The following is a 25,998-nucleotide window of genomic DNA, read 5'->3' on the forward strand; positions in this document are numbered from 1 at the left end:
TTGTGCTTGTGACCTCCCATAACCACATCAAAATTACAACTAAACTACAGAACAACCATCAATGAGAATCACCTGAAGACTTGCTGAACAGAAGTTCTATAACTAAAGATATACAGAAAAAGTCACATCTTGATTGGTAGGTAGGAGAGGTGGAGATGCAGAATGGGCTGATCCCAGATCCACATGTGGAGGTTAAAACTCAGGAGGGATACCTCAGCTGCAGAGGTCTTCCCTGAGGAGCAAGGGTTCCCAGCCTCACACCAGCTTCCTCAGCCCAGGGTTATAGTACTGGGAAAAGAAGTCCCCATAAATTCTAGCTGTGAAAAACAGCCAGATTGTAGCTGAGTGAGAATGAGGGCTATTGTAGTCCTTGGCTTCCTCTTAAAGGGCCCATAATGGACTTACTTGCTGATGGTCTCACTCACTCTGAGCTCCAGTGCTAGGGCAACAGCTTGAAAGGTGCCAGGGACATATAGGAAGGAACTGAATTGTCTGGCTTCAGAGCAAGGTCTGGAGGGGCAGCTGTCTCCCAGATGGAAGTGCTGGCAAAAGCTGTTGTTTCTTTGTTGAGCCCTCCCTCTCTCAGCCTGCCATATCTGAGTCTTCACCAACCTAGCCAATAGCATTCAAACCAACCTGGTGATTCCCTGAGACTCTGTCCCACCCAACTTGTGGACCCACCTAATCAGCTTCCAGTGGTTTTTCCATACAAATGGCCTTCCTTGGCTCATGCTGCAGACTTTCCTATAATCTCTCAAAGGTTCAAAAGTTCCAAACGAGTGGCACCTGGCCTTGGCTTGCCCACTACCACTTGATAAGCAGCCCCAAGCCCAGAACTAGCAGTAACTGGTCTTGGTTTGCAGCCTAGACTCTCCCAGGCACCTCCAAGCCCAGCACAAGTGGCAACCATGTGCAGATCACATTGTAGCTCATACCAAGTAGCCCTGGGCATGGCACAGGCAGTGGCTGACCTTGATCTGCATTAGAGCCTTCCTGAGAGGCCCAAGAACCAACATATCCAGTGCTCAGCTTCAGACCACACCAGAGCACCCCCAACCACCTCCAAAAACAATGCACCCAAAGGGTATATTCCACATGCAACAGAGCCCTGCTAAAGTGAATCCTGCTCTGTAGGGCCAGTTCCTGCACAACAGCTCCTCCACTGTAATTATGGCCAGTCCTCACAACAAAATAGCCTGAGGGTCATTCCCTCCCATTAATGTGCAAATAGCAACCAAGGCTCAACTACAAAAGAAGTACACACATACCCCACATAAGGGACACACCTGGAGCACCTAGCTCAGGTGATCAAGGAAACTGCCGCTGGGCACCACAGGACACCTAATACATAAAGCCACTCTATTACTACAGAGAGACGTAGCAGCTCTACCTCATACATAGAAATAAACATGAGGGGAGACAGTCAAAATTATGAGACAAAGAAACATGTCCCAAATAAAAGAACAGAATGAAGCTCCAGAAAAAAACTAACAAAATGGAGACAAGCAATCTACCAGCTGCAGGGTTCTATTAGGTTGCCGGAAAAGTCATGACATTTTTTTCTGTTTTTCATTGCAAAAATGTGTCATGACTGATGATCCAATAAACACTGGTTATAAGAATGGACGCTCATTGATCTCAGTGAGAACTACAACAAAGACATAGGAAACATCAAAATGGAGATAGAAAACATAAAAAAATAACCAGTCAGAAGTGAATAATACAATAACTTAAGTGAAGAATACATTAGAGAGGATCAAAGGTAGATGAGAGGAAGCAGAGGATCAAATTAGTGATTTGGAAGATAAGTAGCAATAAACACTCAATCAGAATAGCAAAAAGAAAAAATGTAAAAAAAAATGAGGATATTTTAAGGGGTCTCTGGGACATCACATGTATCAACATTTGCATCACAAGGGTACCAGAAGGAGAAGAGAGAGAGCAGGAATTGAAAACCTATTGGAAGAAATAATGACTGAAAATTTCCCTAACCTGGTGAAGGAAATAGACATAAAAGTCTGGGAAGCTCAGAGAGTCCCAAGCAAGATGAGCCCAAAGAGGCTCACACCAAGACACATCACAATTAAAATGCCAAAAGTTAAAGACAAAGAGAATGTTAAAAGCAGCAAGAGAAAAGCAGTTAGTTACCTACAAGGGAGCTCCCATAAGACTGTCAGCTATTTTCTCATCAGAAATGTTGCAGGCCAGAAGGGATTGGCATAAAATATTCAAAGTGATGAAAAGCAAGGACCTACAACCAAGATTACCTGGCAAAGCTATCATTTATAATCGAAGGACAGGTAAAGAGCTTCCCAGACTAGAAAAAGCTAAAGGAGTTCATCATCACCAAACCAGTATTACAAGAAATGGTACTTCTTTAAGAAGAAGAAAAAATCATCAAACATGTGAATAACAAAATGGCAATAAATACATATCTATCAAGAATTACTTTCAATATAAGTGGATTAAATTCTCCCATCAAAAGACATGGGTAATGGATAAGAAAACAAGACCCTTACATATGCTGCCTATAAGAGACTCACTTCAGATCAAAACACACACACAGAGACTGAAAGTAAAGGGATGGAAAGGTAATTTATAAAAATGGAAATGAAAAAAAAAAGAAGCTGGGATAACAATACTTACACCAGACAAAATAGACTTTAAAACAAAGCCTATAAGAAGAGGCAAAGAAGGACCCAGTAATCCTACTTCTGAGTATTTATCCAAAGGAACCCAAAACACTACTTTGAAGGGATATATGCATCCATATGTTCATCGCAGCATTATTTACAATAGTCAAGACATAAAAGCAACGTGTGTGTCCATCAATAGATGAATGGATAAAGAAGAGGCGGTACATGTATACAATAGACTTATGAGCAATCTAATTTTTAGAAAATTATAACTTGCCAAACCTGAATATTCTTATGACATTAAAGAACTTGAATCAGTAGTTTTTTTTTAAAAGGTAATAAGAAATATTCCCGAAAAGAAAATTTTAAAGCCCAAGAGGCTCTATGAGAAAATTCTGCTAAACTTCCAGGAACACATAATTCGTACACAAACTCTTCCAAAAGATAGACAAAGAGGAAATACTCCTAGCTCATTATATGTATAACCTTGGTATCAAAACCCAACAAAGACAGTATGAAAAAAAAATTACAAGCTATTCTCATTCATGAATATGCATGCAAATGTCCCAACTTCAACCTGGAACCATATAGGACAAGGGGTTCTGGGAACCACAGTACAAGTGTGAGGAAATGTTTATTCTCCAAATCAGGATAAAGGTTACCCTGAGGGGCGGGATAAGGTTGTGCTCATGTGAGAGTGTCTCATATTGGGGAGAATGGGGAAAGGGGGTGAGTGGAGTGGTGATACATGGGAGTTTCTAATTATTTCTATAGTCAACCTATATATTGTTTATACTTTTCTGTATATTCATTATATTTCACAACAAAAGAAGAAAAAAAACATTGTTTCAAAGTAATCTTTGAGTATAATAAATTTATGGAAATTACACATTCTATTAACACCTGGTGTTGGTATTGGAGAGCCAATAGGCTAAGGACATTATTTAACCCTTTTCTTATAAATTCTTATACCGTCTGACTTGTTTTGTTGCACATGGTCTTTTTCTAATAAAATCTAATAGATCATAGTTTACTATGACTATAAATAAGTGTTTCAAAAACATCTAGTTTCCTCTCATACCCATTTAGTAGCATAACCTAGACTTTTAGGTCTTTGTATGGCTGTTTACCTAACAGACAATATTTTCAGGTACTCTTATAGGTTAAGTGTGGCCATGTGACTGAGTTCAGGCTAATGAGATAAGTGGCAATGTTTCGGAGAGCTTCAGAGAAGACTCATTAAAATAGCACTGGCACATTGCTATGCCATCCTTCACCACACTGCCTGGAACTAAATGAAGGATGGAGTTGTAGCAGCGGCCTTGAACCATGAGGATAATGGTGACACCATAAGGGTGGCAACAGGGGAGATGCAAGGAGCCCTAATGAATGCTTCCTGGGCCATGCTGCTAACATTGGACAACCCATCTTCAAATTCCTTTTACATGAAAGAGGAAAAAAATGTTTGAGGTCCTCTGTTATTCGTAGCTAAACCCAATTCTAGTGAACATAGAAACAGCAAAACAAGTCACCCAGAGTTCCACCTGCTTATTTTCGCTGGCCCACAGACAGGTTTTGTTTGATCTACATAGTTTCTGGAAGAGAAAAGTAAATGTACTTATGTTAAAAATCAAGAGTCTTAATATAAAAATCCAGATGTCTGGCTTGTCTTGAAAAATCAGAAGATGAGGCATCCTTGAGGTCTCCCTCTTGTTATCAGCCAACTGACTTCCTTATCGGGCATAGTCTTTCCCTCTTCATTCATTCATTCGATATGTGTTGAGCTTATATCCACTGGCCTAGAGTTTCCACTATAATAGTTTAGTATCTTTTCTATCGAAGTATAGTTGAGTTATTTTGTCTAATGCAATTCTATATCTTCTTGCCCTTATTTTTAAAACATATACCTTTTCCTTTGTGAAGGAATCACATTTTGTTGCTTGATTCTTTCATGGCTACATTACATTTTGGTTTGTAACAGAAATGATTTCTGATGACTCTAGGTGACATCAGAGACATGCTCAGAGAAATAGCAGTGATGTAAAATGGCACTAAGGGAACTCTAGAATTGTCTGTGAAAATTCATCCCAGGTAAGATCTAGAAGCCCGGCTAGTGAAGCTGGTTATTTAGAGGGTTAATTTTGATAGGCATGTCTATTTAGTTCATACTTGCACTAATTACCACCCTTCATATGGAAATAAACTGTTCAACAAGAACATTCAAGTTCAGGCAACTTTGTTCCCACTTTGCTACCAGAACATACAATGCTTGAAAGGGTAAGTGTAGTAATAATTTCTTATTTTCCCTTTCAGATTTCAAAACATTGTTTTAATAATGCTATTATATTTTCAACTAATTGAAATAATTAGTTTCAATAAAGAAAATACATGTACAACATTTAAACGTAGGTGCTTCATTAAACCTCAGTACAATTTCCACCTTCCTGTTCTGTTTTCAGTTGTGGAAAGAGAAAAAGAAAATTGATTATATTAGGGTAGGTGAACAATGCATATTGATTAGGCACATGTCTAAATTAGACTTCAGTATAAACCAAACTGAAGGATTACATCTGAAGGAAGATAACCTGCTAAAACATTAGAATTGAATATATCAAAAATTAATAATTTTAAAGCATGCTATGGTATAATTATAAAAATTGCAGACTCATAGTATTATTCTTTTGGGAATTTAAATGTCTTGTTATTTTTATTTCTTAAAAAAAATATATGGTTGTTTCTTAACTTTTATGGTTTTCTATTTTAAACATAAATTCATTGATCTAGTCTGTGTAAGGTGACATCTACATGCTGAGAAATGCTCATGGGACCCCTTGTGGAATTGTTCTGCTATCACATGAACAAATCCATTTATAGCTCATTCTCTGAGGATTCAGTGCACACCTGACAGGTGTGCCAGATGGGTTTTTTTCCCCCAAAAAAACTGAAAGCTCCTATGATTTTTATGATTTAGAAAGTGCTATGAAATATAAGCATACAAAGGAGTTAAATTTGTGCTTTAAAAGTTTAATATAGGAAGTTAGGAAGCATTTTTTATCTCAAGTACAGTGATTGTGATTATGAAATTTTGTTCACAGGGATATGATAAGAAGTAGAAAGTAAAATTTATAACCAATTCTAAATTGCAGATTTTACATTATGTAAGCCTCTACTTTCCCAGTTGTGTGAATAATATTACCAGTGTATTCAAACATTTTGGGGAATGATTACCATGTACACACATTGAACTGGATCAAAATAGGATTATCTCACATCAATTTCTTGTAAGTGGACCATCTGCTCTATGTGAACGTGTTAACTGTGGGAGAAATTATATTAGCATGAACTTTAGGACAGCGAAGTTTAACTTTTCCTCTTTCATCAATATTTTTAGTGCCTTCTCTGAACAAGGCTCTCTGTTGTGAGCTGGGGAAGCAGAGATAAGAGATACAGGTGCTGCTTCCAAGGAAGTTTCACTTTTCCCATATAAAAATATTAAAGAAAAATGCTAAAATATTCGATCTATTCTATAATTACTATCTCATTTCTTTACACATATGTATCATTTAAGGATATGTGTTTCAATGACAGATTAAGAAGCTAATCTCTGGGTGCATGCCCTGAAATTAAGAAAAATGGTAGAGCCAATTTAACTTCTTCCTATGTTTTATTAATCTCACTTCTGCATGAGTCAAAGTTCTTCATACCCCTCATGCCAAAGATTATAGTCTTCAATCCATCATTCCATTTCCTTACGATATAAAAACATTATTATTCTTAAATTCAAATGCTAGTGGACAAGGGAATATGTGAAGCTTCTTGGTGTTCCCCACACCCTCCCAGAAAACCAGCAGCACAAAGAACAGTTCAGGAAATGTTTTTATGTGTGCTGATCCCTGCCTGCCATACACTCAGGAAATCAGACCAGGTGAAGACAGTGTATGCAAATAGCCGTTTATAGATTGAATACCGAACAGTGAAGTGGCCCCTTGATAGCTCATCTGATTCATTTAAAAGGCAGAAATAATTCCCATGCTATTTCTGTCACTCATGGCTCAGTTGAATCTAGATTAGAATACATAGTCTGCTATCGTTCAGTACTTGAGGTTCATGTTGATCAAAAACAACCCGTTTGACATGATTATTCTCGATCTATGAAAAAGGGAGACATTTTGCTGCTTCCTATAGTGGAGAATGTTGGAAGGATGTAACTGAATTAACTTCTAACTGGGTTATTCCTGGTGACATTTATAAGGGTCACTGTGAAGAAGTAGGCGGCTAGGACAAGCTCGGGGTGGGGACGAGCTGCCTGCCACCAGCGAGTACAGAATTACATGGGAGTGTTAAACAAATAAAACCTGTATTTGTGACTTAGTTCCTTGGGCCTGTTTTGCTTCACGTGTATGTACTTCACACATGTAAGTGTAGTTACATATTCTTTTATATTGGATGAATTTATTATGACTGGAACTCTTCATGATGATCTTTTTCTTATCTCCCACCTCCCTTGCTCTTACATAAAATTTTCTCCATATTTTTACTCATGAAGTTGCTTTGGAATTGTTCCCTAGATGGGTCGTGTATTCCTTAGAAAATTTTAAATTCCACAAGGATGTGGGACATGTCCCATTTCTCTGACCTTCTTCCTAGAGAATTGTTCTTAGTGTAACATTATGCAAATCAATCAACCTGGACCCAGTCTTTGTACCAGCAAGTAAAGCTACAAGAAACTCATTAGAAATGTATTTTCATTACCATCAAGCTAATGTGTGAAATGATGGTACCCCCATTTAAGGATGCTTCGAAATGGCAGGTTAAAGGAAGTTCACCATAAAGATTTGGGAGATTTCTCATTGCTTAGCATGTCACTCTGATTTTGACAAAAGAAATTATTCCTGTTGAGCTAATTAATGATGTCGCTTTGAATGTCTTAGAGATAATGTATTCTCTCTCTTCTGTTTTACCTGCACATATCATTTCCTCCCAGAAACTTGTGAACTGAACAGATGCTCTTTAATTGAAATCACAGGGTTGTGTCATAGAAGGTTTATGAGAGAGGTGGATGAACAGAACATCACTAGGTCATTCAGTTGACCCTGGTAGCATGTCTTCTAGGTGCCAGGACAGAAACAGACCCATCAGAAACATCTCAAGCCACATTCTCTTTTTGGTTAATTTATTAATTGAAAACATTTCAAAGCCACAAGCTGGAGAAAGAAATGCTTCCATTTTTTGAAGGTGTGGGGAACCAGTTGGTGATTTGATATTTATACATTCATAGATGCAACCTCGAAAAATGGTATTTTTTTTTCACTTGGAAAAAACATTTAATAAAAGGAAGAGGAGTGGTTTTAATGCTAAATTTGCCTGTGGTTTGTTTAGGGGTGCTTTGCACACTCTAAAATTTCTGTAGCTGCTTGCCTCAGCAACTTTTGGGAAGAAAGCATTAACCTTGAAATGTTTCACAAAAAAGCATTTTGTTTGGATGAAGATCTCTCTTTTCTTTACCTGAGTGTGTTTTTAAACAGCCATCCAGCCTGTACATGTCTCTTCAGGTACTCTAGCCTCAAAGAGTTTCTATACCTTGCTCCATTGTTATGTCTTAGTTTATAGCCACTTGAATGCCATTCAAAAATAGTGAAGAAATGTGTCCTTAAGTTGAATATAGATATTACACTACAAAATTTTTGTGCCTATGGTCAATGTAAGTTATTTGAAGTCATTTATCAAGTTCATATCTCCACTTAGTACCCCTCCTAAAGGCATATATTAAGGAATTATAAATAGGTAATTAGAAGGTCATGTAAATCTCATAAATAATATCAGTAATTTTTCACACTTTGAATAAAGAAAAAGAGGTCAAGGGGAGGAAACCTGGAGATCATCTTCTCACCTTTGTCTTTTTGTCTTGAGGCGTTTGTGTCCCTCAAACCAGAAATAAGAAGTAACAAGGTGGTAAAGGGAGGAAGGGACTGTCCAGGGAGAAGTTGAGGCGTCTAAACTGGTTCCAGCTTTTTATCTGGGCAGTGGCAACTACCACTGACTTTCATCCTCACCAGTTCCTCTCAGGTCTCTAGAGGAAGTTGCAAAATTCACAGGGACAACTTAAAAAAAAATTATTCTTTCCTTCTTTTCTTCCCTCCTTCCCTCCTTCCTTCTTTTTCTGGTTTTGTGTTTTTTCCCTCATATTACCTTCTTACATTCTTTTCCTTTTACATGACTCTCTCCAGTTGTACCCAAGCTCCCACGCCATTCAGGTCAACATACCCTTCTCCCTGCCTTGTTAGTAGGTCTGTCCTCTGCGTTGTCTTGCTTTCATGTATTGTAGAATTTATATAGAGGAGATATTTGTGAGCTAGGTTCTCATCCATCTGGGCTAGGGCTTTTCTCTTTTTTACCCGCATCCTCTTCTATTTAATTTACTAGGGAGTGACATAACTTGAAATGGCAATGCAGCTCTACCCAGACCTCACTTTCAGGATTCACATATCCCCCCATGAAGCTACTTATTCCACGGAGACTACATCGTGGTTGAAACAGACAATCTCAAAAATTGGAAATTATCAAATAATAAGAGCTCTCTTATGATCAAAAGCATAAAACCTCTTACAAAAATTCATGTGCTCATCAGAGGTATCTTATTAAAATGTCTTCTTAACTGCACTACTATCTCCTTTTATCATGACTCATGGGGGTGTAGACTACAGTTTTTCTTCATTTATCTACTATAGAGATTACAATCAACATGTGGTTTAGAAGATAGTTTTACAAATGTTTGCTTTAAAAATTGCTCAGTGTTTAAGGAGCTCTTTCTGGATGGTGTTCCTAGCCTTTTTCTAGCTGAGTAATCTTTTTTTCTTACTAATTTGTATCAGTAAATTTGTTCACAAGAGAAGAAACATTGCCCATCTGTAGTCAATATCCCTGAGAGCAGTAGTCGTCACTAGAGCAGTGCACTTTTATAGAGATTATTTTCAGGGTTGCTGACCTTTTGTTTCCTTATTGGTTGCCATAGTGATGATCTGAGCTCTGCTTAAGAGAGCTTTACTAAAATGAAGGCAATCAATAAGCTTTTTAAGTGTAATGTTTATTTTGATAGCTCCTAATAACATATATCAAAATAAAACTTAGTTGTATAAATGTATCCAATAGTGGAATCTTATTTTTAAAAACATGTTCTAAATAGATGTTTATATATATTGCAAGTGATTGAGTATACTCTGTGGCTTTCTTAGAATACCTTTGTGAAGACATAAAACTGTAGACATAACTTGAAATGCAGATTTGAAAGATTATTGTGAAATGGATAATAAAACTCATTTATAAGTAAACTTTAGAAGTTGTAAGTACTATGGTTAATGATTCTACTAGCACCTTGTCATAAGAATACTCAAGGTCAAGCTTACCTCATATGCACCTGTACAACTTATAATGATTTCCAAGGAATCCTGCAACACTCACAAGGCAATTTGGTGATCTGCCAAAACTCACTAGGCAAAGTAGAAGGGCATGGGTTATGTTTGTTTCCAGAGTTCACTGAACAGTTTTAAATCTTTTACCCATTGGCTGTAGATAGACGGCCACTTTTAGGATTACAGTGAAACTTCTATGAACACAGTTTTGAGGAATTTGATTCTTTTTCTGTTAGAATTAAATATTTGTTTTCAAATTGTGTTCACATATTTTGGTTGAAACATTGTAGGTAAAATGTAAGTACACTTAATATAGTAAACTATGATTGTTGTTGCATAGAAGGAAGTCTGAGGAATGGTTGAATTCACAAGGTTCATTATCACTGTAACTTGTCCAGATTCTAAGGTGAAGGTATTAGTTTATTGCTTTCTATGCATTGTCTCTAAACCTCTCATAGGCCTCAGCAGAGTCCCCTGGGGGGTGCTGGGGGCAGGTACAGTTTGCCCAAAGCTCAATAGCCACCTGTAACTCTTCTTTCTCCAAAGCCTTCATTCTTCTACTTCTCCTTGATGTTTGAGAATTCTGTTTCCATATTCTAGCAGATACACCCCAGCATTTATTAAAAACAAAAATCAACATCCCCAATGGTAGACCTTGGAGATAAAATTAAATTGACGCTGAGGCTGTCTATAGTGAATGAAAAGAAAATGAACTATGTGCTCATAACAAGTGACAAAATAAGTACTTTGAAGTACACAGGAAATATCCGTCATCATAGTTTTTTTATGTATCACTGTCTTTTTCTAAATTAAAAAGATTTCTTAAATGCAGGATGAACTTTAAAAATTTTGGCTATATGTGTTTTAAAATGAGAGTGACAAATTTAATTATGTCTTTGTGTTATTTGGTTTCAATTATCATATTTTTCCAACAAATTTAATTATATCTTTATGTTATTTGGTTTCAATTATCATTTTTCTAAAACGAAAAATCTTCTCCTTTACTTATAAAGAACAAAACTAGTAAAACTTCTCGTGATTCTGCTACTTAGGAGCTATTTATTGGTCATCGCCCATTGTAAACCCTGGGATGTAGTTGGGAACAAAGCAGGCAGAGTTCTTCCCCTCATGAAGCATATGTTCTTTGGAGGGAATCAGATAATAGATAAAAGAATATATGATGTGCCCGGGGGTGATAAGATCCAGGATTTAAAATAAGACAGGAAAAGCACACAGAGAGTAAATGGGGAATGAGAAGGAAGGGCTATTTTAGATAGCACTGTCAGCCAAGGCCATCGTTTCCTGCCAGGATTGTTACATTTGGTTTCTAATTGGTCTTTGTTTTTACTCTTGTGCCCCTAGTGTCTTCACACAGCAGCCACACCGAAGAGAAGTTAACTTACATCTTTCGCCTGCTCAAAACCCTGTAACAGCTTCTACTTAGAATAACATTCACAGTCCTCCTTTTAGCTTACAAGACCCCATATGATCTTTCTCTTTTTTTATCTCCCTGACCTCATTTCCTTCTATCTTTCTCCTCATTTACTGCACTCTTGGCACAGGTTGTTTCTGAACATGCCAAGTAGGTCTCTATCTCAGGGCCCCTTACCCTTGCTGTCCCTCAGCCAGACACATGGTTGCCTGTGACACCTTCCATTGTTGCTCTCTGACAGCTCCCAGAGTGGCCTTCTGGGACCACGCTATCTAAAATGCCATCCTGCCACCACTCCAGTCTCTTTCCTCTGCTTCATTGTTCTTCATGGCACTTACCACGTTCTGCTTTTGCATTACATACCCACCTATTTAGTTGGTGCCTGAGAACATAAGCGAGGATTGGGCCTCTCTCACTCAACACTGTTATCTCCACACCTGGAATGGTGGTGACATATTGCAAGAACTCAGTAATTATTTGTGGTGGGAATGAATGATCTAAGGATGAACTGCTAAAAAAATACTAGAAAAATGGCAAATGCTTGGAGGTTTTAAAAAGGATCCTCTAGTGCTTTCCATGAGCCTTCCTTCCATTGTCACCTGGCGTAACCATTCCTAGCTGCTGCCTAACCTCAGGTCATTTTCCCCATCTTTGCTTACTACACAGAGAGTCTTTGCCAACTGACCCAGGGTACACTGTGTGGCTGCATTACAGATGTGAAATTTGGGTGATTGTCATTTCCAATTTCTAAAATATATTAAATGGGTTGATTTATGGTCATGTTCTTTCATCCTTCCTTTCTTTCTTTTTTTTTTACCTGAAGCATCAACAAGTGCCCCCAAACTTGGCCTCATGGAGCTGACCGTTGTTATTACAGTGCCAGTTTGCCTCCTGTCCGTAGCTGCAGTGCTGACCATATGGGCGTGCCAAGGTCGACAGTGCACGTACAGGAAGAAAAAGAGACAGAATGTGGAGGAGCCCCTCTCTGAGTGCAACCTGGTCAATGCTGGAAAAACTCTAAAAGATATGATTTACGACGTGACTGCCTCTGGATCTGGATCTGGTATGTGCCATGGTCCATTTTTCAGTAAGAAACCTTGTTTAAAACTAAATAAAAACCATTTTTAACAAAAAAAAACGGCCCCACTATTATGAATTACCTCATTTAAATGCTTGATATGGTACAGGCTAAGTTCTGGTATAGAAACTTGTTTTAAGAGTTGATGAAGAGAAAGAACTGTCATGGCTGAAAAAGTCTTCTCAATTGGCTTGTGTGCCTTTAGGTATTCTGATTCTCATTTTGACATCCCTTCAGAATTGATTTCTGAAGCAAGAAATAAATTCTTTCCCCTCTCTTCCACGACGATTAGTAATAATCATTGTTGCTCTCTTGGTAGTGTTTCATGGGCACAAAGGAGTCACTGTATTTAAGGAGCTGAGTTCTGGGGATACTTAGTTATACAAATCAGTATTCGTAGAGCACCTTTGATTGTGACCATTGAAGGTCTTTGGAATCGGTACACACCCCCTAGGATGTGTGAATGAAGTTACCAGGGAGCTGACCTGAAATTAAAATCAAGGATATGTTTCTTTTAGAGCATAGAAACGAAAGATGAAAGGGAGCAGCACAGCATTCCTGGCTTTCGCTGCTAAGGTTGCATGAAAACTCTCTTCCTTTTTAATGGAACTCTGGAACAACCTGGTGAAACAGCTCAAAGTACCAGGTTGCATTTTGGCCTAAATGAGCTTCTCATAGCACAAAGCTTCTGAGGTTCTTTTTTGGGTTTCTGGTGACGGAGCAGAGTTTCCCCTGTAATAACAAGCTTCTTAAAATGGCAGCAGACTCCCTGCTGTCATGCATACACGTTAGGTCCAGCAATCTTGTCCACATGTGGTGGTGCAGAAATGGGAACTAGAGCAAACCTAGGTGAGCTACTTGAGAAGCCCCTGCATTCCCTCTTGCTTTGGAAGGATCACAGAGGGTGATGATTACCCCAAACAGATTTTAAGGAACTCCCGGCTCATGGCCATTAGGAGCACACAGGCAGGCATGGTTAACAGGGGCAGACGACAGAGAGGCATTCGCATCTATGTGAGATTTCATATTTAACATGATGCACCTGTGGACTCACCAAAGAGTCCAGAAAAGAGAGGTGCAATCAATTCATCCAGAGGGCACAGATAGTTTGCTGCTTCTGGGGTCAAAATTGCCTGCTCTCTTACTGACCAAAATTGCCATGTTTACACCAGCACTGCACCGATTAGGTGGCATGTTTTCAAGGAAGGAATATTGGAAAAATGTCTCCAAACTGCAAAGTTTAGAAAACTGAAATCCAAGTTAAATTTATTGGATAGAAGACTAGCATTATTTCTTAAGAAAAAAAAGATGTACAGATTCAGTGCTCTTTCCTTTCCTGAGTATTACATTTTGGGGCCCTGTGTGCCCTAATTTCTTGAGCACTGGCAACATTCTAGGCACAAAATATGTGCACAGAGAGATCTGATTTGTGCCAGCTCCTTGAAACCTTATGTAACTTTTCAATGAGATTCAAGTCATTAAATAACCATCTGTGTAATTACCACCAAAACAGTTCATCTGAAGATGTTAGGTAGAAATGTGTATTTTGGAGCAACTCCTTGAATATATTTAATATGACCAAGGATTTTCCTTTTCAATAAACATAATAGAGATTTTCATAACTGGAGACTGTATATTTAGTTTAAGAAAGTAGTCATGAGCCAAGGCATAAAATTAAAAAAAAATTAATGTTAAGTTTTTGGTAGTTTTGTGCATCTTTAAATGCAAATCTGGATTTATTGACTGCTGGACTCTCTCCTCTTTAGATTATTCTGAGATTTCTCTTAAAAAGAAAGCTGCAAATGTGCCCAAGCATGGATGATTTTTTTAATGAGCAATTTGAAGGAGTTTTAGACATGTTCCCCTAAAGTTGCATATGCTTGGCAAGGGACCACTGGCTAAAAGTAAGTGACGGCGGCACTGCCTGTGATAATCAGAAATGGGTCTATCTGCAACAAGGCTGTTGCCACAAGAGCACAAGCTTGGGGAGGGGATCAGGCCATCCTGCTTCCCTCCCCTCTGCTTCTCTTATTATTGCCAGTGGCCTTAGAGGAGAGTCAACTTTCAGATGTTGAGAAACAAAAATTGTGAAGCTTATCCTTGACCTGATTGATCATGGACACATTTCAAAGAGATATAATTCCTGAAAGAGAGGAAAATGCACTGATGTTTTACTGGGCTGGCTTTGAGAGTGGAGTGTGTCTCAGGTGGCTTCTAAGAGACTGTATAGCCTGCTGCTTTCCTCTCATGAGATAGTACTTCTGACATTACTGAAAGGTGCCTTTCCATCAGACAGACATCAGCTTCTACTTCCCTGGTAAAAAATGAGTAAAATGAGCCTACAGAGAAAAGCAAAGCCCATGTATCTTCAAATAAAATTTCTTATTGTATAATACAAGAATGAGATTAATTTGGGTGGCTGCTTTGAAAGATACTGAAGCAACTTTTATTGAGTTTTACTGTCTCAACTTAATTGCCGTATTGAGTGCCTTAGATAATGTTGGCTTACTTTGTCTCTGGTCTGTGGTATTGATCGCATGCCTGATCAATTTTCAGTTTGAAAACATTTGCTCATCCAGTTCCCTAGCTAAATATCGTTGCATTGTTGTTGGTAGTAGTGGTTGGTGGTGATGTTTTTGTGAGTGTGTGCGTGCAAGGCAGGGGAGAGAGGAGATAGGTTGAGATTACTATTTGGCCTAATCATTGTTAGTGCAACTTTTGTTGTGAGTGGTCAAGTAGTAAAATTGACTGTAGCCTATCAAAATAACCCATATAGTTAGCTGCTAGAAAGCTTCCCAGTAAGAGAGATCTGCAGCCATATTCATTAAATGGTGAGAGAACAAGGGTTTGGACTGAGACCAGTGTTTTAGTTGTAGGTCTGCCTCCCACGAGCCGCTTATTCCCAGGTAAGTCTTTGATCAACTTGAAAGTGATAAAGTTGAACCACATGATCTCAGAAGAACTTTCTGGCTGTGGGGCTTTGTGACTAATGGTTGAGACCCATAATAGCAAGCTTATAGTCCGTGCTTATTTAGTCTTAGTGGGTGGTTCTCATGATGAGAACATCTGAATAAACCATGGCTCATTTCAGGAGCAGAGGCAGAATCCTGCAAGAGCTTATAGTTGTTGCTATGAGGGTTCCTCAGCCATCTGAGTGCAATGACAGCAACTAAACATGGCTTTGCAGAATAAATCATACTGTAACCCCTTTAACTATTTTCCTCTAATTGTAAGAGTAATAAATACCCATTGTGGAAATTAAAAAAATGTACAAAATTAGAAAGAAGCATGTCTCAGTTCATCTCGAATCCACTCAATAGAAATAACCATCATAGCATTTAGCATGTTTCCTTTTCAGTCTTTTTCCTGTGCATATTTTGAATAGCTAGGATACACTTATTTAGATGGATAGAATTTACAGTGCTATTCCTATTTAACATGATGGTAAAAGTATTTTCTCATGTTATTAAGACACCTCTTCATAAGCAGTATCATTATTATTTACTCTAAGTAATTCATCCTAAGACACAATATAAAGGACTAACCATTATTGAGCATGTAATATGCCCGATACTGGGCTAAGTTCTTAACATGCTTATTAATTCTCATAGTATCCCTATGATAAGTAATATTATACCCTGTTTTTCAGACAAGGAAGCCAAAGCTCAGAGAAATTCATTAATTTGCCTATGGTTTCCACATAGCACAGCTAAAATTTGAACTGAAGCCTTTCTTATCTGTGCTCTTAATCTCTGCACTATATTTAACAATTTCTCTATTATCGTGTTATTTTTTCTATAAGTAATAATAATATCTTAAATATTTTGACTTTTTTTGCATTTTGCATTAAATCATTAGTGTAGAATTCTAGGGGTGAGTTATTGGTTCAAAGAATCTAAACATTTTACATACACTCAGAATATATTTTCATTGACTTTTTGCATTCCACAGAAAATATCCATTGGATATTGTCTATGACTGTACCTTGCTTTTAGTGTAACATGATTACCTCACTTAATTGTTGAATTTGAATCTTCACTTTCCAATTTTAGTTTTTGTTTTACTTCTCCAAGAATTCTTCTGCTTCCCAGTTGTACTAGGGACCATATATTTTATATTAGAGGCTAACATCCTATTTTTTTAAAACCTTTGTATATTTAGTAACCTGACTGGCTTTAATGCACAAATCAGGAAGATTTGCAGCAATTCTGGAAAATCAAATATCTACAGCAGCAGGCTATGTTCAATAAATTTGAACATATGAATGTTGTATTTGTGAATATGGGAAGAGAAATTCACATTAAGAATTTGGAATATTTTTTGAGTATGCTTTGACATTAAATTAAAGTTTGATATAAAAGTGCTTAGTTTTTCAAAATCGGTAAAATTATTGAAGTACTTAAATGTTTGCTTTTTTATGTGAAAATAATGGTTATTCTGACAGTTCTTTTCTGGCACTTACTTGCTTTTAATCATCAATTCCATCTTTTCTTTGGTTAGGTCTACCTCTGTTGGTTCAAAGAACAATTGCCAGGACGATTGTACTTCAGGAGATAGTAGGAAAAGGTAGATTTGGTGAGGTCTGGCATGGAAGATGGTGTGGGGAGGATGTGGCTGTGAAAATATTCTCCTCCAGAGATGAAAGATCTTGGTTTCGAGAGGCAGAAATTTATCAGACGGTTATGCTGAGACATGAAAACATCCTTGGTTTCATTGCTGCTGACAACAAAGGTATTTTCAATTTATATGGTTTCAGCAAATAAAATGTTGTCTCTTATCAGATGAGAATAAACCATCTCATTGTTTTAATAAAATCTAAGTAAAAGTGTCATTTCTTTATTGAGGAAAGAAAATGCTTTCCTCTTTTCCACAGACAAATTTTCATAACTATATAATAAAGCAGGGCAAATGTGTGATATGAAATCATGATGACACTATAGCCAGGTTGATATTTAAAATATCTGATGACTGGTATGGTGCAGGAACCACCCAATTAGAACAAAAACTTCAACTTGAACAGAGTCCTGGGAGGACCCTGCATGCTGGGTTTTCTCTTTAGTTGCTGGGTCACGAAGAGATCTGGGGCCATCTTGGTGGGGGTGTTGCTTTGGGTGTGTAGGCAAAGTAATGTTGCTGGGAGTTTTCAATAGCAGCTGTGAACTAATCAAGACAGAAATATTTCCATAGTTTAATAACTGGTACCGACATGCCAATGAATGCTAGCTGAATATTCATCTTTGGTAGGACTATACTTTTCATCTGTACAACAGGCTTCGATTCTAGGACTCAAGCTTTCTGTGAACATTACTGGAATGGCAGCAAGCAAGACAATTTTGGTGACATGTTCTATTAATGTACTTTGAGTATGATTTGTATCTTGAGGTTTAACAGCCCCAAAGAACATTACTTTTTGAGTTTTGTGGAACATGAGAGAGCACCAACTTTCTGGTATTTAAGTCAATATTCATAAAATATTCTATATATCCCTGAGTAATCAAGGACTGGATATAAAGTTTGTGGATTACCTATGCTCTCTTTTCTCTTTTTGCTTGGCTTTTACTCAATTAATTGTGCATAAGTTCCCTTAGAGAGAGACAGGAAACAAAGGTGAGCAAAATTCCAGTCAGTTTTTGTTTTTAATTTGATTAGTAATACAAAAAAAATTGGAGAGGTAGAGATTGTAACCTCTAGCTAACAAATTACCTGTGGATATCAGGCATCCACCATTACCTATGAAAGTTAAAAATCTATGGTTATTTTTATCTAATATAATCTCAAAACTGTTCATTATTAATTAGATGGCAAAAGAGAAGCTTAATGTTATTGTACATTTTGGCCATAATTACATTTGCTAATGATTTGTCTTATCTAATTTGGTAGGGAGAAACTGAGCATAGCCAAGATAAGCTTACAAAAAAAAAGATTCTTCCCAATTCTCAACTGTATATTTTTTGAAAATATATCCAGCCTTTTGAAAATGAAACATTTCTTACGAAACTGTTAGAAACTACTTTTTTTCCTTCCTAATGTTGAACTAAACTACCTACTGGTTAGATTAATTAGCAATGTTGTGAAAGCAGTAATGACTGTAATTATATGGATCATCTTAATGAGGCTAATTTGACAAAAAAGATCATCCTTGAGTTTCGCTTTTTCAGATAACTGGTCTACCTGTGTCAATGGCTCACTTATCAGTAGCTTTGTGCCTGATTCTAAATGGTCTCTAACATCACTTTCATCTTCATGAATTTCTGGATCTTTTGCATTGCTTACAGTTTCACTTTTTAGTTAACTGTCCAACAAAGACTGATGTGAGAGGCCAAAGATAGCCTGTTCTAGTGTTTAGCTAGGAGAGAGGTGTAAATAAGGGTTAGTTTTATATTTGGTCAGTTTATTAGTGAATTTTATCATGTTATGTTGAATTTTGCATTCCTAGGAAATTTTTATCACTACCCGGATTTGGAAATTAAATATTTGGGTAACAAGGAGCTTTTGTACATAAAACACTAGGTAGAAAAAGTCCTTAGCAAATGTTCATTATAGGTTCCTTTCTCTGAGCATTAGAGCTGGTCAGGACTGCCCAGGGCTATTATAGACACTTCATTCTAAAAACAAAAGCTAACTCTAGGGACTCATACCTAGAGAAATTTTAAGCTAAAAACCTTTTATCAGCTTGATTAGCTTTTGGTTAAATGAGGTAAATTATTTGAAAGTGCCTAGTAATTATCTTTGGCTCTTAATATAAGCTTTTGGGCAAAATCATCGGCTTCATATGTTGAAAAGTAAATAACATGAACATTCTTAGAATGTTAGAGCTTTTGTAATGGTAAGAATACTTTGCATAAATTTGTTATATTTCTGTTTTTTATTGATACAGTCTTTCTTAAAAGCACAAGAGTAATTTATAACGCAACACTGAGCCTAAATGCATCTTTCAGTAGTTTCTCCTGTAATGTGGTTGCTGTTACCAGCAGGTATAGATATAGAGGGAATAAGAAAGGAGTTGTTTGGTTAGAATCACTGCCTCACAGCTTCTTTTAAGCCATGGTGGGTCCATATAACAGGTCCTAGTATATCAGTATCTTCAGGAATTCACTGACGGTTTTTACTTTAATAACTTGGACTGAAAGCATGATCACTGCAGGAGTTAACTTTGCTTTGTAAACAATACAGATTTACCTTAAACCCTGACATTTGTTAAAAGCTGTTGGCTCCTTTCCCATCATATATTCACAGCAATACTTTTTTTTTCCTGTTAGATAATGGAACTTGGACTCAACTTTGGCTTGTCTCGGAATATCATGAACAGGGCTCCTTATATGACTATTTGAATAGAAACGTAGTGACAGTGGCTGGAATGATCAAACTGGCGCTTTCAATAGCTAGTGGCCTGGCTCACCTTCATATGGAGATTGTGGGTACACAAGGTATGTATTTTCTTTCTAACTTTTTTCTACTTAAACATGAGGGTAGAAACATTAAGTTGTATGTTAGTGTTTAGTCATATTCTAGTTTATTACAATTCTCAAATGTAAAGAAACACTAAAGGCATTTTATAAAGCTGAAGATTTTGTCATGATACTGTCAGTTCTCATCTACATACTTGTCATTTTGTGTACTATTCATAATACTATTTTTATTCCTGGTGGCTCCATCTTGGCCATTTAGCATATATACCTGAGAGATCTTGCACTGGTGGCAAATGCTCTATATTCAGAGAATGCAAATAATTTAAATATTTACATTTGATAATTTAAAAAATTGGAAAGGGTGATGTAATCTTTTAAAATTATTTTTATTTTTATTTATTTATTTTTTAAAATTAATTTCCGGTGTACAACACAGTGTAATAGTTATACTTTTTGCCCCTCAAAATGACAACCCCCTCCAATCTGTCGCCCCACTCCCCACCCCCGATATCATACATATTATTACAATTCCATTGACTCCACTCCCACACTATACTCCACATCTTGAAAATGTATTTATATATCATGTACTTCAAGGCCAAATAATACTCTTTTTTTATATTTATTGAAAGTTTATATATTGTACGAAGCCTACATTAAAATATATTTCACTTATACCTGATAATACTTATGAGGGAGGCACTGATTTTTGCACTTATCTTTTCAAAATTCTCAGAAGTATAACTAGGCATATCCATTGCAATGTTCTATGTTCTTAGTTTCCAAGAGCTATTTTACATCTTTTTTGATTCAATGCTACAAACGTGTTAACGTTTAGCATGTACAGGGCACTTTAAGGGATAAAGATATGAATAATAGATGTTCTCTACCCTGTCGTGTGTGATGTTGATGTACGTGTATTGGAAGGGCAGAAGAGGATCCATTTTGTAGTATGATTGCAACTAACTCTTCTAACTAAAGTGAGCTATGTTAAGTGCTAAAAATGAGGTCTAAACAAAGCACCTGGTGGCCTAGGAGCAAGTGATTCTGACCTTGGGTGGGGCAGTGGTCAACTGCAGTCCTTGTTGCCAACAGCTCGAGGTCTATATCATGAAGACCTTTACAGCCTTGTTGAGGAATTTGTGCTTTATTATCAGGTCAGTTGGGAATCTTTGAAGGTTAGTTGTGTGTGTGTGTGTGTGTGTGTGTGTGTGTGTGTGTGTGTGTGTGTGTGTGTGTATGTGTGTATGTGAAGACTTTTATTAGCTATTTTGTTTTGCTTTGGTTTCTCCCCTCAGAATAGTTTCTCAGAGGTGGAACTGCTTGATCCAGAGGAGAAACATTTTAAGATTCTTAAAACACACTGTCAAATTGCTTCCCATAAAATGTAGTGCATTCATAGGGCCTCTCCCGTGTGTGGAAACATTGGCGTCTCTAAAGGTATGAACCAAGGAGGCTTTTCCCACAGCCAGGGCACTTGTGAGGTTCTGCTCCTGAGTGAACCTCTGGTACTCAGTAGATCTAATGTTGACAGGTTCCTCCAGGGTGGAGTTCTCTGGGTTCTACCTCCACAGAGTGATTATGATGATCTATAAACTTTGCTACATCTGGGGATTTCCACATTGATTTTCTAAACATTTTTAGTCTTGTTTTGTAAAATAGAACCATGGACAGCATTCCCCTCTAAAGGAACAATAAATGGATGCAGAGTTCCATTTTTTTCTGCTTTGAAGAAGCTTCTTCATTTTCTCTCCTGATCTCAAAACCTGTCTTGAAGTCAAATAAGTGGTTCACCCCTTTGGAATCCCTCAATCCTTTCATCCATGTCATATTGCTATGCTCCACTGGGAAGCTCAGGCCAGACTGTGGTACTAGATATCTTTTCTTAACTTACTTTTCACCAAAGCCCTAAAGTAGTGGCTCTTAATATTTTTGGTGGTTTTGAGAACTTGATAAAAACCATGGGTCCATTTCCTGCTTGTGTTCTGTGAAGCATCAGAGCCTACCTTTGCCACAATGACTTGTGGACCTGTCTTTTTCCCTGTGAGTGAAGAATTTCTTGGTGAAGTGGAATGTTAACAATTCAGATTTCCAGGCCCACCCTGACACTTTGATGCACTGGATCGCCTGTGGCCTGAGAGTTTGTATCTTAGTAAGCTTTCTAGGGAATTCTGACCAGGTAACCCACTGGTCATAGCCATTTTGGGATTATTTTCCATAAATCGATTTAGGGACCTTGTCCCTGCCTGTGGCCAATCCTAGTGACCCCTATTGTCTTTTCTACTTATTGAGTTAATAAAGAACTGGCTGTAGGAAGTCATTAATCTAGTCAGAGGAGTGGATCTCAAATTGAGATTCATAATTCCTTTAAACTCTTAAAATTTTTAGGACCCCAAAAGTTTTTGTTTATGTGAGTTATATCTATTTACTATATCAGAAAATAAAATTGAGAAATTTAAAAATACTTAATTTACTTAAAATAACTAATTAATTAAATACTAATATAAATAACATATTTTTAAAAATTTTATATAATTTTTATAATACAAACCAATCTAGTAAAAATTATAGTTTTGTTTTATATTTTTGCAAATCTCTTTAATGTCTGGTTTAATGTATTGATTTTTATACTGCTCTTCATTCAATCTCTTCCAATATGTTGTTTTGGTTGAAGTATGTTAAGAAAAGGTGACATCACATAGATTTATAGTTGTGAAACAGTCTCAAGGGCCCTCAGGGATCTTTAGGCCACATTTGAGAACTGTTGGTCTAGGGTAGTAGACGTTTGAAACTTGTTTTGTAAGAGAATATTTGCTATGTTTTTATGTGTACACAGCAATGCTAATTCTGTCCCTATTCATTGAACAAACATATATTAGTGGCTACTAAATGTTAGATACCTAATGATCTAAGTAGTGGAGGCATGGTAATGAGTAATACACAGACTCTGCCCTAATGCAGTTTGCAGTCTAGGGGAGAGAGAGAGATAATTAAACATGCATGGAAATGAACAAGATAATTTAGATATTGATAAGACCTATGAAGAAGGCAACATGGGATACTCCGATGGAGAAAGACTAGGGGTGTGGAATGGGTGGTCAGGGAAGACCTCTCTTAAGAGGTGCCATTTGAACCAACTCCTCAGAATGATTCCTTTTGGAGAGATTCAAACTTCGGGAATGAAAAAGTGAATATGCTCTTCTTATGCTTCGTAGGTAAACCTGCTATTGCTCATCGAGATATAAAATCAAAGAATATCTTAGTGAAGAAATATGAAACTTGTGCCATAGCCGATTTAGGATTAGCTGTGAAGCATGATTCAATACTGAACACTATTGACATACCTCAGAATCCTAAAGTGGGAACCAGAAGGTAAGGTGACTTACTTTGGTAGCACACTAAGACTTATGACTGCCCCATAAACATGAGTGCCTGCAATGTGGGTATGGGGCAGGGGACAGCAGGTCCAAAAGAGAAATCATTAGGCCCAAGAAAGCAAGAAGTCTTCTCTGGGTCACTGAGAAATCAGTGGCACAATGGTTATAGAGCAAGGAGAGTTGGCATATTGGTCATAAAGAAGTAGCCATTTGGGTGGGGAGGTCAATAGAGAGGAGTGGTGGAAGAGATGGTGATATATTGTTTTTAGTGTGCCATATGCTGAGAATACATTTTCCTACGGGGTGTGTGTAGGGGGGAGTGTCAGCCATGTATAGCTTCTCCAAAGCCTTTGTACCCTGTAAATGAACTGAAACTCAAGGCTAGTTCTATATGTTCAGCTTCTAAGCAACAGATACAGAATCAATATAGTGGACTAGATAGGTGAGGGACTCTATATAATACATACATGTATGTGTATAATAGTCTATTAATATTTAAGAATATTATGTAACAATTTATGTTTTTACCTATTGCTGTATTTATCTTTAAGTCTCCCACATTGATGTGTAGTAAGGTACTATGAGTTTGGACACAATTCCCACTTTTAAGGAACAGACTTTCTGAAAGTTAAGAACAAGCATGATAGAAGCATAGCATACCGCACATGTCAGGACAGACCCATGAGTAATGGGATTTCTGGTGTTTTCTTGTTATGGCCAGCCCGTGGCCGTAGGACCAGCATACTTCCATTGCCCTTTATCTGAATTTCAGGCTCTGTGCCACTTTGGCATGATTCCACATTTCTTGACTTCGAAATCAGAAACAACCAAGGCATTTCCTGGAGTAGTTAAAGGCTCTTGAGAGTAGAGAATTTCTAAGTTGGGATAGTTGGCCCCCACGCCGTATTTGAGAGCCCAGGCCAGTCCCTCTGAGTCCTTCACTTGGTTCCCTGGGAGACTTTAATGAGGCCTGAGAATTAACTGTCCTGAAGTGACAGTTTATTCAGACTGGGCAGCCCTAAGGGACCTCTTTTCTTTTCCCTATAAAAAGCAAGGTGTAACTTACCCATCTGACTATCCCCACCTTAGGACGGTCAGGGGAGCCTTGGGTGCCAGATTCCCTTAGAGGGTCTGAAACTTTTACAAGAGTTTGGGAGAGTGTTGCATCCTCACCTCAGTATTCTGAGGAAATCTTCAAATTCTCCCTACGACAACAAGGCTCAGTCAGGTCCCATGGACTGTAATTTTCTTTGATTTAGTCCTTTCAAACAAAGCTGTGATTTTCTTGGAGCCAATGCATAATAAAATTGTTTATTCAGAACAGGTATTCGTGGAATGCTACTGAGTAATGTGTTGGAGTACTGGGCCCACCTTGATGAATAAAACATACTCTTTGCCCTCCAAGTGCTTTCCTTGGCAATCAACTACTGGTGGAAATTGAGTTCCATTTCTCCTATTGAGTGTTTTGCTTACTGAATCTCCTCCGGCTATACTTTTCAAGTATTTGGCTCCTGGCACACATGCTTTCACACAGAGGAGGATGACCTCTGGTTCTATTTAAAATGTTTTTAAATTATGGTTGAGCCATAACTGTATTACTTAATTTTACTCTATTAGTTTCTCAGATCTAACAGTAAAGTTAATGTAAGTTATCATAAATTATATTTTATATCAGGATTTAAGATTGCGTTTTACTGGAGTGCTATAAAGTCATCCATAGCATCTGAAATGTGCATGTTTTTGAAGGTACATGGCCCCTGAAATGCTTGATGATACAATGAATGTGAATATCTTTGAGTCTTTCAAACGAGCTGACATCTATTCTGTTGGTCTGGTGTACTGGGAAATAGCCCGAAGGTGTTCAGTTGGAGGTAAGATTTTTGACATATTCTTTGTGTCTGCCTTTCCTTGATACTCTGAATATGATATATGATATTCTATCTTTTTCCCCCAAGCACTATATTGAATTATTTCTTAATATTTAAAAGAATACCTTTTGGTTATATCTTTTCAGTGGCAAAAATGGAGCGTCCTGCATATAATGGAGATTTTATATTAAGATTACTGCTTAGGTGGGAGTGACAGTTCTGATAATTCTGATTTCCATAATGATAGTTTGCAAAGCACTTGAAAATTTTGAGTTTGTATGCAGTTAGCTGGATCTCTACTTTATACCAGAAATGAAACCCAAAGAAGGTAAATGACTTGCCAAGGCCACAGGACTGGAACTGAAGTCTTCTGGTTCTCAGGCTTTTCTTGTTTTCTTTCCTGTGATGATGAGGAATGTGTGAGGGACAGACAAAGTGGAGAGCGGAGGTGAACTAAGTTTCTCAATCTACTGCTCCCGGCAGCTTGGAAATTAATAGTGACAGGAAGATTTTGAGAGGATGAAATCCTACACATACAGTCTGGTGGACCTGTTGTGTCAGTGGAGAAAGGTTAAACACTGGGAGAAAATGATTTAAAATTTTCTCCTTCAAGTGAGACGAATCTAGTGCTAAGCCTTGGTATAGCGACTTCCTGAACCTCTGACTTTAGGCAAGTTACTTGGTATCACTTTCCTCATTGGTAAAATGAAAAAATAATAAAACTGACCCCTTAGTTTTTGAGGATTTAATGAATTAACTCAATGAGTTCATGTGAAGCTTTTAGTACAG

At 37.5% G+C, this 25,998-nt stretch overlaps 1 protein-coding gene across 5 annotated transcripts in view; it reads left to right on the top strand.

Annotated features, from left to right (window-relative positions):
- Positions 1-25,998, top strand: part of ACVR1C (activin A receptor type 1C) — a 67,087-nt gene that overhangs the window by 31,075 nt on the left and 10,014 nt on the right. For 4 of the 5 annotated variants that reach the window (XM_019636800.1, XM_019636801.1, XM_019636802.1 and 1 more), the window contains exons 3-7: positions 12,301-12,540; positions 17,056-17,286; positions 19,815-19,982; positions 23,180-23,336; positions 25,088-25,212. In XM_019636800.1, coding sequence (XP_019492345.1) covers positions 12,301-12,540; positions 17,056-17,286; positions 19,815-19,982; positions 23,180-23,336; positions 25,088-25,212 — 921 coding nt within the window. The remainder of the gene's footprint in view (positions 1-12,300; positions 12,541-17,055; positions 17,287-19,814; positions 19,983-23,179; positions 23,337-25,087; positions 25,213-25,998) is intronic. The other variant, XM_019636803.1, reaches the window with a different exon arrangement.

The sequence above is a fragment of the Hipposideros armiger genome, unplaced genomic scaffold, assembly GCF_001890085.2.
Source record: "Hipposideros armiger isolate ML-2016 unplaced genomic scaffold, ASM189008v1 scaffold_30, whole genome shotgun sequence".
Taxonomy (NCBI): Eukaryota; Metazoa; Chordata; class Mammalia; order Chiroptera; family Hipposideridae; genus Hipposideros; species Hipposideros armiger.